At 44.5% G+C, this 21,514-nt stretch overlaps 1 protein-coding gene across 5 annotated transcripts in view; it reads right to left on the reverse strand.

Moving 5' to 3' along the window:
- Positions 1-21,514, reverse strand: part of iqsec3a (IQ motif and Sec7 domain ArfGEF 3a) — a 193,652-nt gene that overhangs the window by 80,445 nt on the left and 91,693 nt on the right. For 4 of the 5 annotated variants that reach the window (XM_042318541.1, XM_042318542.1, XM_042318543.1 and 1 more), the window contains exon 3: positions 10,868-11,357. The exons of the other annotated variant lie outside the window; for it this stretch is intronic. In XM_042318541.1, the coding sequence (XP_042174475.1) occupies positions 10,868-11,357 (490 nt within the window). The remainder of the gene's footprint in view (positions 1-10,867; positions 11,358-21,514) is intronic. 5 annotated transcript variants of the gene reach the window in all.

The raw sequence follows: 21,514 nt of genomic DNA on the forward strand, positions 1-21,514 counted from the left end.
TTATACAGTATAGTAGAGAGGGGTCACAGATACGGTCTTCAGCAGCATGGTATTATACAGTATAGTAGAGTGGGGTCACGGCCAGGGTCTTCAGCAGCATGGTATTATACAGTATAGTAGAGTGGGGTCACAGATACAGTCTTCAGCAGCATGGTATTATACAGTATAGTAGAGTGGGGTCACAGATACGGTCTTCAGCAGCATGGTATTATACAGTATAGTAGAGTGGGGTCACAGATACAGTCTTCAGCAGCATGGTATTATACAGTATAGTAGAGTAGGGTCACGGCCAGGGTCTTCAGCAGCATGGTATTATACAGTATAGTAGAGTAGTAGGGTCACGGCCAGGGTCTTCAGCAGCATGGTATTATACAGTATAGTAGAGTGGGGTCACAGATACGGTCTTCAGCAGCATGGTATTATACAGTATAGTAGAGTGGGGTCACAGATACGGTCTTCAGCAGCATGGTATTATACAGTATAGTAGAGGGGGTCACAGATACGGTCTTCAGCAGCATGGTATTATACAGTATAGTAGAGAGGGGTCACAGATACGGTCTTCAGCAGCATGGTATTATACAGTATAGTAGAGGGGGGTCACAGATACGGTCTTCAGCAGCATGGTATTATACAGTATAGTAGAGTGGGGTCACAGATACGGTCTTCAGCAGCATGGTATTATACAGTATAGTAGAGGGGGGTCACAGATACGGTCTTCAGCAGCATGGTATTATACAGTATAGTAGAGTAGGGTCACGGCCAGGGTCTTCAGCAGCATGGTATTATACAGTATAGTAGAGGGGGGTCACAGATACGGTCTTCAGCAGCATGGTATTATACAGTATAGTAGAGTGGGGTCACAGATACGGTCTTCAGCAGCATGGTATTATACAGTATAGTAGAGTGGGGTCACAGATAGGGTCTTCAGCAGCATGGTATTATACAGTATAGTAGAGTGGGGTCACGGCCAGGGTCTTCAGCAGCATGGTATTATACAGTATAGTAGAGTGGGGTCACGGCCAGGGTCTTCAGCAAGAGATGCTGATAGTAAATGATCTTGACGGATAAAAAGGCATATTTAGGAGAGGGAGAAAAATGTGTATCTGTCTCATATCTGTGTGGCCAAAACGTTCATTGTCAATAAATCAGAACCACTATCTGTGGGTGCAATTGAGATGCACTCTACTCTCTCTTCTACACTGAATAACCTGAAAGCTATTAATTGTGCCTGGAAATAAATGACTGTGAGATAAAAAGGCAGTTCTGATTTGATTTGGGTAGGGATAAAAAAAATGCATGGAACCTTTACCAACTCTCTTCACAGAACAATCAAATTCTATATATTTCTTGAGTTTCTTTGCATGTGATGGATGTGTCAGTTATACCCTCTTCAGTTCAACTGTGTCAACCCTTTACACTATCCCTATGGGTTGATCTCTCCAATGTTCTCTGAGAACATACAAAAATGTGGTGCTATTCTCCATCTTGTCACAAGGTTTCTCGACATATGTCTGCTCAGTTGAGGACTTGAACCGAGGACAGGATCCGAAATATATATATGGATGAGTCCGCTCACGTCAAATATCCCCCTGTGGCACAAAGGCAATTGGGCGAATGGTTTTAGAAGGGATTGCGGGGCCACCAGGGGATCAACGTGATACTTTCAACTACTACTCTGCAGTCCCAAGCAAAGTCACCTGCATCCTATAGACTTCTATGGGGAAGAACAGATAGCCATGCAATAATGCACACTAGGCTTTGCAATTTGCGATAAGTGGGGTGGCTGCAGCATGATGCAATCTCAGCCCATTGTCATTTGGAGAACTCCATCCCTTAGAAAGGCTCTTTAGAAAACCGAAATGACACTGAGAAATCCATCTTATCTGATCCCTTTTACATTGCACTGCAGCGAGGCCTCTGTGAGAAAGGGAAGACATGTTGGGAGAATATTAAAGTCGTTCTGAATGAGCCTGGCCCTTTAAGCTACAGTCTATAGTCTCTGTGAGGCATCTCAGAATGAGAACATCGCTTTCTCTTCCCGCAGACCGGTATTGGGCCTTGCCTTGAATATTCATCACTTTTTTATCTATCTGGAATGTTCAGACAGACGGAACTTTGAGTACACACTCAATATGACAAAATCAGCTTCGTCACTCTGCTGACTTCATCTGGACAGAATGGGTAGGCTTAAAAAAACAGAGTTAAGGTGATAACCACAACCCATCCCTCAGAAAGTTGTCACTCGTCAAAACGAATGACAGAAATAATGTCTGAGGCAGAGGTAGCCTTGGATCTGAGCCGGGAGCTGGGAGGGGGCTGCGTTTGATTAAAGGCGTCAATTTGGCTTGTTTGTTTTGCATTCCGAATGAGTTGGTAGGGGACGGCGCATAAAGAATTTAGGTCCCATCACAGCTTTATCTGAGCCTGTATCTCTCTGGTACATTCTGCCATCTCCATTAGACACTGAAAGCCTGGGTGAGCAGGAGAGAGAGATGGTGAGATGGAAGGTGTGTAGTGGAACTAAAAGAGGTAGACTGAGAGGCAATGGAGATATGGTAGAGCAGGGCTCTCCAACTCTGTTCCTGGAGAGCTACCCTCCTGTAGGTTTTCACTCCAACTCTGTTCCTGGAGAGCTACCATCCTGTAGGTTTTCACTCCAACCCTGTTCCTGGAGAGCTACCATCCTGTAGGTTTTCACTCCAACTCTGTTCCTGGAGAGCTACCATCCTGTAGGTTTTCACTCCAACTCTGTTCCTGGAGAGCTACCATGCTGTAGGTTTTCACTCCAACCTTGTTCCTGGAGAGCTACCATCCTGTAGGTTTTCACTCCAACTCTGTTCCAGCTACCCTCCTGTGTTTCCTCCTCCAACTCCAACTCTGTTCCTGGAGAGCTACCATGCTGTAGGTTTTCACTTCAACCTTGTTCCTGGAGAGCTACCCTCCTGTAGGTTTTCACTCCAACCCTGTTCCTGGAGAGCTACCCACCTGTAGGTTTTCACTCCAACCCTGTTCCTGGAGAGCTACCCTCCTGTAGGTTTTAACTCCAACTCTGTTCCTGGAGAGCTAACATCCTGTAGGTTTTCACTCCAACCCTGTGTTGGATTTATTATGGATAAATGAATAAACAGTATCCCAATTTTCAATAGAATTGTAACTAAGTAAACTTATACTCTGTTTTATAAGTGATTAACAATATGAGTTCATAAGAAGGAATTGTGTGACATGGACAAGGAGTAATAAAAAGTTTAATGAACACCATTCCAACTAGGAATCAAACGAATGGGTTGTGGACTGTGAAAACAGATAAGGTCGTTAGCCTATGGTTGACCCTACAGAAACTTAGCTCTGGGGTTTTTAGATAAGGCAGTGAGTGCATTCCTAGGTTTTCTGTTAATTAAAACTGTCAGTTCAGTGGTGATCGATAATGTTGAGGGGTCAAAAGTTATCTGGGAGTGTGTTAGTAAGTTAGAATGAACTTTTCACCTTACTTTGTCCCGGTCGAGAGGAGGGGATTCTGTTAAAGCAATGAAATGACGTCATAATCTGTATATAAACTGCTGCACGTGATTAAGTGGTAGCGCGCTCCGAGAATAAATTCTATTACCTATTATTGAAAGACTGGTCTGCGTGTATTTTATGGAAACAAGAAATCTTACAAATTCTCATAAAATAGATGAAGGGCTTTCAATTGATGAAAGCACATTGGCATAATTAAATTACAGTAACACCCTGTTCCTGGAGAGCTACCCTCCTGTAGGGTTTAACTCCAACCCTGTTCCTGGAGAGCTACCCCCCACATAGGTTTTTAACTCCAACCCTGTTCCTGGAAAGCTACCATCCTGTAGGTTTTCACTCCAACCTTGTTCCTGGAGAGCTACCCTCCTGTAGGTTTTAACTCAAACCTTGTTCCTGGAGAGCTACCATGCTGTAGGTTTTAACTCAAACCTTGTTCCTGGAGAGCTACCATCCTGTAGGTTTTAACTCAAACCTTGTTCCTGGAGAGCTAGCATCCTGTAGGTTTTCACTCCAACCTTGTTCCTGGAGAGCTAGCATCCTGTAGGTTTTCACTCCAACCCTGTTCCTGGAGAGCTACCGTCCTGTAGGATTTCACTCCAACCCTCATCTAGCGCAATTGATTCTAATAATTAGCAGGTTGACAAACTGAATCAGGTTAGTTACAACTGGGGATGGAGTGAAAACCTACAGGAGGGTAGCTCTCCAGGAACAGTTTTGAAAACTCTTCAAAGAAAAATCCAGAAATATTTATTTTAAAAATGCTGAGGTGACACCGATCTAACATGAGGCAAATGGTATTTTGGGGTTATAATATGATTTGATAACCAAACGTTACACACTAGGGGGTCAAAGGGCGAGAACCAAGTGGACTTTATAGGACAGACAGAATTCACACACAACCAGGCCTTTGACCTGATGAGCGTATGGAGTTGCTGGTGATGAATTGAAACAAGACCAGTCTGTGTATGAGAGATGGGACTCTGCCTCTTTGCCACTGAAATATTAATACCCCAAGGCTTGCAGAAATAGCGCATTCAGAGTTTGTTTTCATGGGGGATGTTTATGCCAGGAATGAAAATGGCTTCCAATATTAAAGGTCAGACTTTCTATGGGGAACAATCTGTTTTTTTGAAGTGCTATTTTTTGTTCTGGCTTATCAGATCTGGCTATTCAGAGAAATGTGCTATGGATGGTATCTCTTGGCCTTCTCCCTAGCTGCATTCATCTGGGTGAATAGTCTCCAAGGACGAGCTGGCATTCACAGTCTGTCACGCAACCCATTCACTTCATCTCACCAAATGTCACGATACAGGTGGACAACAAAATGAACACATATGCAAACCCAGCCTGAAGTCAATTATGAGCCAAACACACTTCAGGGATTTTGAAGAATTTTGTGTTCAGAAAAAGGTATCCTCAGTTGAATTTGTTCGTTCATCGTATTCATTGACGTTTAGCTTAGTGACCCATGTATATTTATGAGTGTCACCCTCAAATTGAGTTCTGGCACAGAGATTAAATAGCAGATGATTACATTTGCATGCAGAAAACACATAGTTGAGAGGGCACGACTAATGCTACCTCCTAATTATAAGCTCATTCATGTCAGGTCAGTTCATTTGCACCAGGAAAATGGTCAACTTTACATGATTATGGCGTTATACTGGGCTTTGTAACATAAAAAGGGCTACAGCTAATTCTGAGGAACAGAGCATCAATCAGAACAGCTCTTACTGTTTATCAGGAATGGAGATTAATTTGGTGTCCACAACGTAAGAGAGTCAGGCAATAACATACAGTAGGTCAAGCACAGGAGATTGGTGGCATCTTAATTGGGGAGGACGGGCTCGTGGTAATGGCTGGAGCACTGAGGTCGAGTAAGTAGTTGACTTATTGAGCATCGGCCTCAACCCTATGAGGTTTATTAACCTTTGTTGTGAGAGGCAGTTGGAGATTCTACGTTCACTTCTCAAAAGGCATGAAGTGTGACAGTTCAACCGACGCAAAAAGCTGGCAGAAGATAAAAAACGAACTTGACAGGATTCCATCGACCCGTCTTTCAAAACATTTCATCTCTAGAGTATTGAATACGGGACACGATCAGTTTTCACTGCTCTCAGCATACCCAGCCAATGGTGTGATAAAATGTGCTAATCCACCCATTTTTAAGCATCAGCAGTTTAAAGACGCTCGGGTAAACATATTGAACTTTGAGACACGGAGTGCCTCTACCCCTCAACAAAAAAAATCTGCCTTAAAAAGTTGGGTTGATGTGGATTACTTAGCTCGCATTTCCATAATGGCATTGTGAGATGTATTGCTCATAAATATCCCCTCTCTCTGGTGGAGGTTTGGAGTGTGATTATGAGGGAACACAGGCAGTCTGATAACATCCCTCACCCGGCCGCTGAGAAACATTACAGAGATAAATGTAGTTTGATTAATGAGGCTCGAATCCAATGCTTTCTCAAGAAGGAATCTGCGGAACAAAAAGGCAATTATGGGCCCAGAGACAAAATTGAGGGAATTCGACAAATGGGACTCAAAAAAGCCGTTAGAGGAGGGAGCCTTCATCAACCAGCCTATCAACTGGGACACTTGTACAACTAATGCTATTAGACCAATGGTTCTTTTACAGGACTGACTGGATCCACGGTTTTTACTTGCAATGAGCTCTTTACTGCCAATACTACCTACAGAGCAGGCTATGCTGTGTAAATGTATTCTGTATAAAATCACATTGTGGCTCAGCTTATCCTTGAGCAAGGAGATTCTAATGACAGGAATATTGATGTCAGAATACACCAAAAGCCTTTTGTGAACACTACCTTTGCCCTGGTCATTATTAACTATGATTGTACTAATATACAATACTTACATTGCCAAATACCAAAATGTTGGTTCTGAAAAACGTTTACGTTAAATATAGAGTGAGCAATATACTATGGCATTTATCCTATGAAAACTCTCTACGTGAGCACATACAGTTGAAGTCGGAAGTTTACATACACCTTAGCCAAATACATTTAAACTCAGTTTTTCACAATTCCTGACAATAATCCTAGTAAGAATTCCCTGTCTTGGGTCAGTTAGGATCACAACATTATTTTAAGAATGTGAAATGTCAGAATAATGGTAGAGAGAATTATTTACTTCAGCTTTATTTCTTTCATCACATTCCCAGTGGGTCAGAAGTTTACATACACTCAATTAGTATTTGGTAGCATTGCCTTTAAATTGTTTAACTTGGGTCAAACGTTTCGGTTAGCCTTCAACAAGCTTCCGACAATAACTTGGGTTAATTTTGGCCCATTTCTCCTGACAGAGCTGGTGTAACTGACTCAGGTTTAGTGGCCTCCCTGCTCACACATGCTTTTTCAGTTCTGCCCACAAATTTTCTATGGGATTGAGGTCAGGGCTTTGTGATGGCCACTCCAATACCTTGACTTTGTTGTCCTTAATTAAGCCATGTTGCTACAACTTTGGAAGTATGCTTGGGGTCATTGTCCATTTGGAAGACTCATTTGCGACAAAGCTTTAACTTCCTGACTGATGTCTTGAGATGTTGCTTCAAAAGATCCACATCATTTTTGTGAAGTGCACCAGTCCCTCCTGCAGTAAAGCACCCCCATAACATGATGCTGCCACCCCCGTGCTTCAAGGTTGGGATGGTGTTCTTCGGCTTGCAAGCCTCACCCTTTTTCCTCCAAACATAATGATGTTCATTATGGCCAAACAGCTATATTTTTGTTTCATCAGACCAGAGGACATTTCTCCCAAAAATACGATCTTTGTCCCCATGTGCATTTGCAAACTGTAGTCTAGCTTTTTTATGGCGGTTTTGGAGCAGTGGCTTCTTCCTTGCTGAGCGGCCTTTCAGGTTATGTCAATATAGGACTTGTTTTACTGTGGATATAGATACTTTTGTACATGTTTCATCCAGCATCTTCACAAGGTACTTTCCTGTTGCTCTGGGATTGATTTGCACATTTCGCACCAAAGTACATTCATCTCTAGCTCCCAAGGATGAACCAGACTTGTGGAGGTCTACAATTTTTTTCCTGAGGTCTTGGCTGATTTCTTTTGATTTTCCCATGATGTCAAGCAAAGAGACACTGAGTTTGAAGGTAGGCCTTGAAATACATCCACAGGTACACCTCCAATTGACTCAAATGATGTCAATTAGCCTATCAGAAGCTTCTAAAGCCATGACATAATTTTCTGGAATTTTCCATGCTGTTTAAAGGCACAGTCAACTTAGTGTTTGCAGACTTCTGACCCACAGGAATTGTGATACAGTGAATTATAAGTGAAATAATCTGTCTGTAAACAATTGTTGGGAAAATGACTTTTGTCATGCACAAAGTTGATGTCCTAACCGACTTGCCAAAACTATAGTTTGTTAACAAGAAATTTGTGGAGTGGTTGAAAAACGAGTTTTAATGACTACAAGCTAAGTGTATGTAAGCTTCCGACTTCACCTGTATAAACAGCCTTAGGGGCTGTTGCTGCAGTAATCGTCCATGTGATGGGATCATTCTCAAATGAAACCTCATCTGGAGTTTCTCTCTCCGGACAGAAGATCAATCTAACACATCAGACATGTGAAGCAATCCTGACACACAGAGAGGGAGGCAGTGAAGGAGATCTTCTTTAAAAGAGAGATTAAAAGAGTGACGAGGTGGGGGGGTTTAAATCTTAATCAGGACTAGAGGTTAGCGTAAGAGAGATAAGGGGTGGAATAGGGGTGAGGATGAGGGTGATAAGGGGTGAAATAGTGGTGACGATGAGGAAGAGTATTGTTGAAATAGGGGTGAGGATGATGGAGATAATGGGTGAAACAGGAGTGAGGATGAGGGTGACAAGGGGTGAAATAGGGGTGAGGATGAGGGAGAGTAAGGTTGAAATAGGGGAGAGGATGAGGGTGATAAGGGGTGAATTAGGGCGACTAACTGTAAGTCGCTCTGGTTAACCTCTCTGCGAGTAAGGCTAGTTTCCTGAATTTCCGCCTGTCTGACGTGCCCAAAGTAAACTGCCTGTTCCTCGGGCCCAGAAGCTAGGATATGCATATAATTGGTAGGATTGGATAAAAAATGTCTGTCAGTATAATAGAACTGATATAGCAGGCGAAAACCTGAGTAAAATTGATCCGTAAAAAAAAATGTTGAGCTTGGAATGACTTCCAATGCAATGCTATTGAAAGATCTTATTTCCGCCTTCCAGACTGCAGTTCCTATGGCTTCCACTAGATGTCAACGGTCTTTATACAAGGTTTAAGACTTGTTTTTTTGAAAAATTAAGTATTTGTTGTCGTTCCAAGATGAGCACCAGGGCAAAAGTAGTATTTTTTCAAGCGTGAATGTGGGCGCACTCTTCGTTCTTTTCCTTTGCTATTGAACATACTATTCTCCGTCTGAAATATTATCCTTTATTTAGATATTAGACAATTAATAAAAAACATAGTTTGGACGAACTTTGCTGGTAACATTTTGGAATCCTTTGTATGCATGTTGAAAGACTGGATTGTTGAATTCGTTTTTGGGATATAAAGAAGGACTTTATTGAACAAAACGACCATTCATTGTGTAGCTGGGACCCTCGGGATTGCAACCAGAGAAATATCTCCAAAGTTAAGTGATTTATTTTATCGCTATTTATGATTTTGTGTTGCTAGTGCTGGTTTGAAAGATATGTTGACATGGGGCTGTCCTCAGACAATCAAAATTTATGCTTTCGCCGTAAAGCCTTTTTGAATGTTTAATAATGTTTGTTTAATGAATAATGAATGTTTAATATTACGATTTTGTATTCCGATTTCACCGGATTTTGTCGAATTTGATCCCGCTAGCGATCTTCGCGCTAAGAGGATAAGAGTGTCTGATAAATGACTAACACGTAATTGAAGGCACTGTATATGGTTCAGCAAGTTGTTGTCTTTACACCTTGAGAACTACACTGTTCGCTCACAAGTTTCTCTCTCTTTTCTCTTTCTCTGGTCTTGAGGTGTGACTGATGATCTTTGAGAGAGCTGGAAATGGAAAGGTTGTCTTACCTGGTTGAAGGTCAGTGGACGGGATGGGAATGGAAAGGTTACCTTACCTGGTTGAAGGTCAGTGGACGGAATGGGAATGGAAAAGTTACCTGGCTGAAGGTCAGTGGACGGATGGGGAATGGAAAGGTTACCTGGTTGAAGGTCAGTGGATGAGATGGGGAATGGAAAGGTTATCTGGTTGAAGGTCAGTGGATGAGATAGGAATGGAAATGTTAACTTGTTGAAGGTCAGTGGACGGGATGGGGAATGGGGTGGTCAAAGCCCCTCATATGCAGTGTCAAGGCCCCTCATATGCAGATGAGTGTCTGATGAATCCAACGTCTCAGATGAATGGGATGATGAGAACACACACACACAACACACACACATGCATGCACAGGCACACATACACACACAGAGTTGACAAACAGACGCCCACGCGCACGTACACACACACACACACCATGTAAATGAGATGTGAGACACAGAACAGGGAGATGGGTCTCTGTATGTTAGCAGGGCCATCACACATGGATGATTTCCTGAACACTTACTACATGTACAGTAGAGTTTCTAGTCTAGACATAAGGCAACTCTGAACATATGATGTTAAGGTGAAAACAACATAAGACAAACAGACCAGGAGAGAAGACATGAGTTTAGTCCATGCAAGCAGCACAACCACCATCGGGAATATTACTTCATTCTGTTACCATGACGATGTATCATTTACACAAGAGAATGTGTGATTGTGTGAGTGAGAGAAAGAGTCGGTGGGAAGCAACTAAATGTGTTCCATTTAAAAACCTCCCAGACACTTAGACACACAGTGTGAGCCATTCGTTAAACAGCAAGCTGCCACACAGCAGAAGAAGGTACTGTGAGAACAAAACACACTTCGCCTCAGTAGAAGGTCACTGTTCAACATCTGTTCAAAAGACAAAAGCCATGTTATGTCAATGAAGGTGAAAATGACAGTGGCGATGATGATGATGATGATGACTCATGTTAATGAAGGAGAGAGAAAGACTCAACAACCCAAAACACCCTAAGAACACCTGCAGAGCCAACTTCAAAGGCAAATAATGTCAATCAACTGCCAGCCGAGGCCAATCCACAAAAAAACAGCCATAACAAACAAACAATCCCAGATGAACCAAATCAACAACAGCCTCAACAGACAAAACAAACAGCCTTGACCTCAGACAGAACCTCAACAAACGACCACAAAGACCACAAGACATACAGTACAACCCAAGCCGAGCCCCCCTCTCCCCTACCCCCGCCCATATCACACCGTCCCCCCCCCACACACCCTACCTGCTTGTTTTTGAGGTCGAGCGAGAGCTCGTAGTCGGAGGTGGCGGAGTGCGAGCAGGCCCCGTTGCGCTGCACCCTCATGGGGGAAGCTGTGTGGTGCAGGCTGGCCCTCCTCCCCGCCGCTCCCCCCCGGGCCTCTGCCCCATCCTCCTCCTCCTCCACCTCAGCCTCTACTGCTGCCTCCCCCTCATGCTGCTGCTCCTGCTGCGAATCCACCAACTCTTTCTGCTTTATCTCCTCCTTCTCCTTATCTCCTCGCTCTCCCTCCTCCTGCTCGAGGTCCCCTCCGCTTGGTGAGCGGGAGGCTGCGGGGGTGACCTCCTGCTGTGTTTCGCCCACGCTCGTGCCCTCGGGTTTAGGCTGAGGCTGGGGTTCAGGTTGGGGCTGGGCTTGGAGCTCAGGCTGCTGGGGTTGGACCTGGGGCTGGAGCTCCCCTTCTCCCTGTCTCTTTCCCTCCTCACCTGAGGGTGAGTCTGGAGGAAGGTCGTCGCTGCAGAAAGGAGGAGAAAACGGCAGAGTGAGGGTTCTGCTTCCTGCTGGCTGACCTTTGACCTCTTCTCCAGGCTGGCTGGCTGGGTCGTAGTAGGGGGTTTGACCTCTGTGTGAACCTCTCTCTGTGTCTCTGGTGATACGAGGTGTGTGCAGGGTCAGAAGAACAGGAGTCTGTCAGTTTGTCTGTGTGTCAGCAGAGGCTGTCCGGTATAGACAGCACAAGCACAGAACAGAGGACACTATACGACCACAGTGCATTTCAGTTTCAGTATTCAAAAGAGGACAGACACACTGCATCAACACCACACAGAGGAGTTATTATGAGGACACACCAAGAACAACTTTGGGGGAATCCGACAGCGACACACAGACATGGGATACAGTCATGCAGCTACAGGGTAAGTACAGGCCTAGACTGCCTTCACAGGGGCAGCCTGAGGTGTATGTGTGTGTGTGTGTGTGTGCGTGTGTGTGTGCGTGTGTGTGTGCTTGCATTAGCAAGTGTGGGATAGCACGTGTGTGCACCCGTGATAGTGTGTGTGCGTACAAGCGTGTGTGTGTGTTGGCTTTTAGAAAGTGAATGGGGATGTCCGTGAAGTGTGATCTGCCGTGGGCATTGCACTGTACACAGGACCACAGCATACTGTAGCTACTGTTGTGTTGTTGGGGACTCTGGGACTGTCACAGTGTTTGATGGAGTGACTGGCAGAGAGGGGACTCAGCTGTCAGCAGGGTGGCTAGTGTCTGATATTACTCTGCGACCATGAGGCTCTCTGTCTTACTCTGTTGCTCCTCCCCTCTTCCTCTCTACTCTGCTGGCCGTTTCTGTATGACCATCACTCTGTTCTTCCCCTTCCTCTCTCATCTTCTCACAAATGCTGTCTAATCTTTCTTTAAAAAAAAAGTTGTACTTTTTAACCCTTTTTCACCCCAATTTCGTGATATCCAATTGGTAGTTACAGTCTTGTCCCATGGCTGCAACACCCGTACGGACTTGGGAGAGTTGAAGGTCGAGAGCCATGCGTCCTCCGAAACACGACCCTGCCAAGCTTGTTGACACACTGCTCGCTTAACTCGGAAGCCAATCTCACCAATGTGTAGGAGGAAACAGCGTACAACTGGTGACCGAAGTCAGCGTGCATGTGCCCAGTCCGCCACAAGGAGTCACTAGAGCGCGATGGGACAAGGACATCCCAGCTGGCCAAACCCACCCCTAACCCGGATGAAGCTGGGCCAATTGTGCGCCACCTCATGAGTCTCCCAGTTGCGGCCGGCTGCGACTCAGCCTGGGATCGAACCCGGGTCTGTTGTGACGCCTCTCTCTCTCTCTCCCTCACTTCCTTCTTGTGCTCTCCCCCGTCCTTCCCACTAGTCTACTTCCTCTCTTTATAACCCATCTCTCTCTCTCCACACCCCTCCCTCCTTACTTTCTAAACCTCAATCTCTCTCTCCGAATTGCCAAGGCCTGATAAAGCCTCTCACTGCCCCATAGTGGAGCCCAGAACCCCAGTGTTGCTGACAGACAATCTCCTATCACATCTCTGAAACTGACAGACTGATCACAGCACTCTAGCCACTACACAATATTACACAATATTACTGGTTCTCCAATGTCCAATGTGTGAGCCACAACAAGTAACGAGTCTGTCGGGAACTGCCAATAAAACATGTCTTGTCCTCTGATAGAAAAACAGAAATCCATGGTAAGTATGAGAAAAATAATAACTTAGATGTAACATAAAGTATGTTTCTATGGGAGTGTGAATGCAAGACAAAGAAGTGTTACTGTTCTCTTGATAAAACTTTTAAAGGTCGGCCTACATTTCTGAGGGAAAGTGACTAAGCGTGAACTCCATCGTGGCAGCTTTTCATGTCTTTATCTGAGTTGCTGAGCCACTTTAGTGTTCGAGATCTACGTCAGGCCAGATGATGATTGATGTATGACACGGCCTTCATTTCCCCCCGGTTTCAACTCTGAGAAGAGTTTTATGGAACTGAACCACATGATTCAGTTCTTTCGGAGAGAAGTTTAATGGAACTGAACCACATGATTCAGTTCTTTCGGAGAGAAGTTTAATGGAACTGAACCACATGATTCAGTTCTTTCCGAGAGAAGTTTAATGGAACTGAACCACATGATTCGGTTCTTTTGGAGAGAAGTTTAATGGAACTGAACCACATGATTCAGTTCTTTCGGAGAGAATTCTGTGCTACGTTTGGTTCTTCGTCTTCGTAGCTCTACGGTCGACAGTTTCAAGAACTTGAGGAGTTTTCATGGACACATGAAAGAGAGCAAGAGAAAGAGAGAAAAATATAAAGAGAGTGAGGAAGATAGATTTTGGTATGCTAGGTAGGCACACACAGGCATGTGTTAAAGGCATGTGTCCTTGGTGCTCCGCAGTACTGCAGGGATGTGTTGTATGTGTGTGTGTGTGTGTGTGTGAGTTTGTCTTTATTACTGTCCAGTATAATGTCCTTTAAAATGGTGGAATCCATCCTGGGGTTTCACAACACTCTCTGCTTAAAAGCTCTTGTTTAATGCACTATTAAAACAGTGCTGCAGAATGACCCCTGAATGTCTCTGAAATCTCGAGAATTCAGGCCATGTTTTGGAGCGATCGCATTTCCTCTTGGCTGTGACCGTAGTGAGCAAAAAATCTGAACATTTCAGCAAAACATATGCAGCGCCGCAAACGAGTACTGGAAGAGGAGATTCCCCCCGAGGGTGCTAAAACAGGGCTCTGCAGCGAGTACAGAGCTGCAGTCAAAACAGCATACTGTGGTGCCGCATCATCATCAAAGCAAGATGGAAAAATCTAGCTAATTCACCCAAACCTCAGAGATGAAGAAAATGAACACAGAGTGGGGGGACTGGAGTGCTGTGTGATGTGTGTCATGTCTGTGTGTGTGTGTGTGTGTGTGTGTGTGTGTGTGTGTGTGTGTGTGTGTGTGTGTGTGTGTATGTGTGTGTGTGTGTGTGTGTGTGTGTGTGTGTGCATGCGTGTATAAATGTATGTATGCATGTGTGTCTATGTATGTCTGCATGCAGCACAGTGCACTTGCTTACTTCTTCACTGTTCCAATGTTTGCGGACCTCTTCCTTGCCAATGCATTAACCCGAACACATTTTACCCACACGATCTATGCACAGTGCATTGCCAACAAAATCCCATTCTGTTTTCCTTTGTTCCTCACATACTGTAGGTCTCTACAACAGCTCTGCATTTTCACTGAACAGCTTGTGAGGCAGACAGAGAGTATCTTCATAAGGAAAGGACGTGTTCTCATAATGGAGCTGGCGTATGAATAATGGATGGAAAATAAAGCCTGGGCGCCTCGGCACTCAGCAGGTGTGCTTGGGCTTCAGGGGGTAAAATACATCCTGCCCGAGACGGGGAGTTATATTCTTGCAGGAAGAGTTTCCCTGTTTTTCTGTTGTCTTTTGTTGTCGTGACGAATCCAATCTCTCTTTCCTGTTGTTCGGCCCCTCAAAGAGTAAGAAAAGTACTTCTGATGATCATTGATATGGCATATTGATATCTAAAGAACCAGAGTAACAGAGGAAGGACATGGAGGGACTATAGTGTATACAACAGGGGCGATACAGTTTACAGGGGGAACAGGACAGACAGGTGTTGAGCAAACAGACAATGTATGTCGATGCCATGCAGCTACGGACAAACAGAAGATCACACAGTGAGACAGTGAGACAGAGGTGTTTGCTTGCATATGAAACCTCTTCACCTCCACTACTATATCTTTACCTCTTTACTTATTTTTTCTCTCCTTAATAATCCATCTCTCCTCTTAGCTCCCTCCCTCCCCCTCCCTCCCTCCTTCCCTCCAAATATATAATGCTCCCTGCCCCCTCGTCCCTCCCTCCCTCCCTCCCTCTCTCCCTCCCTCCTTCCCTCCAAATATATAATGCTCCCTGCCCCCTCCTCTCTCTCCCTCTCTCCCTCCCTCCCTCCCTCCTTCCCTCCAAATATATAATGCTCCCTCCCTCCCTCCCTCCAAATATATAATGCTCCCTGCCCCCTCCTCTCTCTCTCTCTCCCTCCCTCCCTGCCCGCCCCTCTCTCTTTCCCTCTCTCCCTCCATCCTTCCCTCCAAATATATAATGCTCCCTGCCCCCTCCTTTCTCTCTCTCTCTCCACTTGCCTCTGTCCCCCTTCCCTTCCTTCCCCTCCCTCCTTTCCTTCCCTTCCGCCACCCCCTCCTCCCTCCCTCCATATGCTAGTGGAGGCTCCTCAGAGGAGGAAGGACGGGTCCATCCTCCTCAGTGAAATTTCATAAAAATAAAAATAGTAAAACAAAAAAGTTATCATTTTTAGATAAAACTATACTAAATATATTCATATGTCATCAAATAATTAATTAAAACACACTTTTTGCAATGGTCAATAGTAACTTCAACAGTACTCTCTGGGGTAGCACCATGGTGTAGCCAGCTAGCTTCTGTCCTCCTCTGGGTACATTGACTTCAATACAAAACCTAGGAGGCTCATAGGCCTCACCTCCTTCCATAGACCTATATGGTAATCATGACTAGAGGTCGACCGATTAATCGGAATGGCCGATTAATTAGGGCCGATTTCAAGTTTTCATAACAATTGGAAATCTGTATTTTTGGACACCGATTTGGCCAATTTTTTATTATTTAAAAATATGTATTTTTTACACCTTTATTTATCCTTTATTTAACTAGGCAAGTCAGTTAAGAACACATTCTTATTTTCAATGACGGCCTAGGAACGGTGGGTTAACTGCCTTGTTAGCGGGGTGCGCGCTAATAGTGTTTCAAACGTCACTCACTGAGACTTGCAGTGGTTGTTCCGCTTGCTCTGCAAAGGCTGCGGCTTTTGTGGAGCGATGGGTAACGATGCTTCGAAGGTGGCTGTTGTCGATGTGTTCCTGGTTCGAGCCCAGGTAGGGGCGAGGAAAGGGACGGAAGCTATACTGTTACACTGGCAATACTAAAGTGCCTATAAGAACATCCAATAGTCAAAGGTATATGAAATACAAATTGTATAGAAAGAAATTGTCCTATAATTCCTATAACAACCTAAAACGTCTTACCTGGGAATATTGAAGAATCTTGTTAAAAGGAACCACCAGCTTTCATATGTTCTCATGTTCTGAGCAAGGAACCTAAACGTTAGCTTTTTTACATGGCACATATTGCACTTTTACTTTCTTCTCCAACACTTTGTTTTTGCATTATTTAAACCAAATTGAACATGTTTCATTTTATTTGAGGCTAAATTGATTTTATGATGTATTATATTGAGTTAAAATAAGTGTTCATTCAGTATTGTTGTAATTATCATTATTACAAAAACAACAACAAAAATAATCGTCCGATTAATCGGTATCGGCTTTTTTTGGTCCTCCAATATTCGGTATCGGCGTTGAAAAATGATAATCGGTCGACCTCTAATCATGACTACTTCCTGAGGATGACCTCCAATAAATCAAAGCTTTTGCAATATGAACTGACATGTTGTCCATCTGATCATAGGATTAGGATCAGAGAATTCATGATTTTTCAGTCTGATCAACTGTAGGCTACTAATAACAGTAGCTGCATACAGCCTATGTGCCCTGTCCATCTGGTCAGGGTAACTGATTGGTAATGTTATGTATTTATAGTCCATTTGTGTGTCAGGAGAAAATGTGAATGTGATCAAATTTGTTTTATATTCAAAATTGGACTGGTTAGGCTGCCTATATGTTTTCAACCCAAAATGATTAACTGGAATGAATCAGTCAACATAATAGTGTGAGTAAATGTTTTACAAGGCCTACAGTTGCATAGGCCTCCATGATGCCAACATGCATAAAGCAAGCTCAGACCTGTGAGATTTATTGTCTGTCAGTTGTTGTCTCTGTATCTGGGTAGAGGGAATCCCTCTCCTCATCTCCTCTAAATGTAATTCATATCATATAAGTATAAGGTTGCTGCAGTTTGACAGGGTTTTCATCCATGTGACCTGATTAAGAAAAACTGGTCCCATCATAGCCCTTATAAAACCTTTTACAATTGATGAATCACTGTCATACCTTATAAGGTCCAGAGGTTTCCTAAATAAGTTAACAGATAAGGAAAAATTCCAGGCCCCAGAGAGTAAAAATTGCCCCCCCCCCCTTAGGTTAAATAATTAGGCTTTGACGATTTTTGAAACACACTTTGTCGTCTCCGTGGATTCCATGCCTACACCGTGGGTCTCCCATCCTCATCAATTGTTCAAGTCACCAGCCTCCACTGCCATATCCATCATGTTCCCTGCCCCCTCCTCCATCTCTCTCCCTCCATTGTGGGCTAAGGAGATTGAGTGGTTCCAGGTGTCAGGGTGACTGACGGGGCAGAGCCAGGCCTTGGCTGTTGCCTGACACTCACTCTTCCCTCTCTCTCGGTATCCTCTCTCTCTCTCTCTCTCTCTCTCTCTCTCTCTCTCTCTCTAAGCTCCTCTCTCCCTCTCTCTCTCTCTAACCCCTCTCTCTACCCCCCCTCTCTCTCTCTCTAACCCCTCTCTCTAACCCCTCTCTCTCTCTCTCTCTCTCTAACCCTCTCTCTCTCTCTCTCCTCTCTCTCTCTCTCTCTCCCCTCTCTCTCTCCCTCTCTTTCTCTCTAACCCCTCTCTCTCCTCTCTCTCTCTCTCTCTAACCCTCTCTCTAACCCCCTCTCTCTCCCTCTCTCTCTCTCTAACCCCCTCTCTCTCTCTCTCTCTAACCCCCTCTCTCCACCCCTCTCTCTAACCCCTCTCTCTCTCTCTCTCTAACCCCTCTCTCTCTCTCTCTCTAACCCCTCTCTCTCCCTCTCTCTAACCCCTCTCTCTACCCCCCTCTCTCTCTTTCTCTTCTTCTCTCTCATGCTCTCTCCTCTCTTTCCTTATCGTCTCTATCTCTTTCCCTCTTCCATTTCTCTCTCTCTTCCCTTTTTCTCTCAGCCAGGAGACAGACAAGTGCAGCCAGCCTCCGTTGCATTGCCATTAGGATGTAATTACAGTGCTGACGGCTCGCGCTCAACAGTGACCGCTAACGCCTGTAGGGCGACCGAGCCTGTTAAAGCCAGGTTGGTTGATGGTTGCTTGTCTGCATTGTGTTTGGTTAGCTGCAATAGTGTTGCAGCAGTTTCCTTTCATGGTGACATCAAAGTGTTGGCTACCCGGGATTGGGGTTTATTATTATTTACTACTGCATTGTCCATCCTCTTCGCTGACTTTACTGTATACTGCTGTTGCTGCATTAAAGGGAAGTTTCAGCTTATATGCTCCTTGTTTTCATGGCACCATGCATACAGAGCGTTTTAGTATGTTTGACACACGCAAAATGATGTGTTTTTAAAGGAACGTGTGTCCTTGGCGCTGTGCAGTATTGTAGGGATGTGATGTGTGTGTGGCTTTCTGTTGTGTGTGTGTGTGTGTGTGTGTGTGTGTGTGTGTGTGTGTGTGTGTGCGTGCGTGCGTGCCTGTCTGCATGTGGTTGTCATGTGTGTGAGTCATATATTACTGTAAGTGTGTGTGTGTATTTGTGTGAGTGTAATTCTGTATATATATTTCTGTGTGTGTGTGCATGTGAGTGTAGATTTCTGTGTGTGTGTGTGTTTCTCTCTCTGTGTGTGTGTGTTTCTCTCTGTGTGTGTGTGTGTGTGTTTCTCTCTCTGTGTGTGTGTGTGTGTGTGTTTCTCTCTGTGTGTGTGTGTTTCTCTCTCTCTGTGTGTGTTTCTCTGTGTGTGTGTGTGTTTTTCTCTCTGTGTGTGTGTGTGTGTGTTTCTCTCTCTCTGTGTGTGTGTGTTAGCATGCACAGGCCTCCCTGCTGTTTCCCGTTGCCCCCGTATTGTGACACACCAGTTCCCTGCCGAAGGAGAGAGAACAATCTCTTTAATGACCCCCCTCCTCCCACTCCCACAGTGTGAAACATTAACTACTCTCACGCTTCAGGCATCGCGGGCTCAAAAACTAAACATAATGATTATTAATTCATATCAAAATTCTTTTTTCTTCTTCTTCCTGGAGTGTTTGAGTAGGGATGAGGCCCTATGAGTCTAGAATCGCTTTTAGAGAAACCTTCAACTCTAAACACTTCATGGTACACAGAAGGCAGTCCCAGAGCTCTCTAGGTCCCGCGGCCATCTCGATTTGATGCTAAAGAGCCCCCTGTGTCCTAGTGTGTTGTGGTAGCACGCTGTTTCGCTCCCGTCCTGGTTTGTCAGATTCATATGAGTAGGATTTTAGTCATGACACCCCCCTGAGAGAGAATTCTGAACCTGAATGTTTCCCTGACGACAGTTAGGTCACTTTGACGTTCTTCCTTCTTCGCTGGTATCGCTACGATAAACAACTCAGTTTCTGCAGTGTCATCAGCAGCAAACAACCAACAGAGATAGATTAGATATCTGGGCTCATGGCCAGAGGGTTTCAGGGTTCAGATCCCAGATGGGATCATCGCCATGGAGACACAGAAAAAGGGCAACCTTTTGAAAGCCACATGGATGGCAAATTAGCCCCCCTGCCCCCATGTATGCTAAATCCATGCCTGAGCCCAAAAAAATAAAAGTGTTGTTTGTTTCTTGTTGTGATGCTGTGCCCTGTTTACAGTTTGCTTACTGTAGCTAGTGTACACCACCTATACCTTACTGTACTGTAGCTAGTGTACACCACCTATACCTTACTGTACTGTAGCTAGTGTACACCACCTATACCTTACTGTACTGTAGCTAGTGTACACCACCTATACCTTACTGTAGCTAGTGTACACCACCTATACCTTACTGTAGCTAGTGTACACCACTTGTACCTTACTGTAGCTAGTGTACACCACCTATACCTTACTGTACTGTAGCTAGTGTACACCACCTATACCTTACTGTACTGTAGCTAGTGTACACCACCTATACCTTACTGTACTGTAGCTAGTGTACACCACCTATACTTTACTGTAGCTAGTGTACACCACCTGTACCTTACTGTAGCTAGTGTACACCACCTATACCTTACTGTACTGTAGCTAGTGTACACCACCTATACTTTACTGTAGCTAGTGTACACCACCTATACCTTACTGTAGCTAGTGTATACCACCTATACCTTACTGTACTGTAGCTAGTGTACACCACCTATACCTTACTGTACTGTAGCTAGTGTACACCACCTGTACCTTACTGTACTGTAGCTAGTGCTACACCACCTGTACCTTACTACTGTAGCTAGTGTACACCACCACCTTACTGTAGCTTACTGTAGCTAGTGTACACCACCTGTACCTTACTGTAGCTAGTGTACACCACCTGTACCTTACTAGTACTGTAGCTAGTGTACACCACCTGTACCACTGTACTGTAGCTAGTGTACACCACCTGTACCTTACTGTACTGTAGCTAGTGTACACCACCTGTACCTTACTGTAGCTAGTGTACACCACCTGTACCTTACTGTAGCTAGTGTGCACCACCTGTACCTTACTGTAGCTAGTGTACACCACCTATACCTTACTGTACTGTAGCTAGTGTACACCACCACCACCTATACCACCTACCTTACTGTAGCTAGTGTACACCACCTGTACCTTACTGTAGCTAGTGTACACCACCTGTATACCTTACTGTAGCTAGTGTACTAGCTGTGTACACCACTGTAGCTAGTGTACACCACCTATACCTTACTGTACTGTAGCTAGTGTACACCACCTATACCTTACTGTAGCTAGTGTACACCACCTGTAGCTAGTGTACACCACCTGTACTGTAGCTAGTGTACACCACCTATACTTTACTGTAGCTAGTGTACACCACCTGTACCTTACTGTACTGTAGCTAGTGTACACCACCTATACCTTACTGTACTGTAGCTAGTGTACACCACCTATACCTAGTGTACTGTACTGTAGCTAGTGTACACCACCTATACCTTACTGTACTGTAGCTAGTGTACACCACCACCTATACCTTACTGTAGCTAGTGTACACCACCTATACCTTACTGTAGCTAGTGTACACCACCTGTACTGTAGCTAGTGTACACCACCTGTAGCTAGTGTACACCACCTGTACCTTACTGTAGCTAGTGTACACCACCACCTGTACTGTAGCTAGTGTACACCACCTATACCTTACTGTAGCTAGTGTACACCACCTGTACCTTACTGTAGCTAGTG

This window comes from Oncorhynchus tshawytscha, unplaced genomic scaffold (genome assembly GCF_018296145.1).
Source record: "Oncorhynchus tshawytscha isolate Ot180627B unplaced genomic scaffold, Otsh_v2.0 Un_contig_1741_pilon_pilon, whole genome shotgun sequence".
NCBI classification, from domain to species: Eukaryota; Metazoa; Chordata; class Actinopteri; order Salmoniformes; family Salmonidae; genus Oncorhynchus; species Oncorhynchus tshawytscha.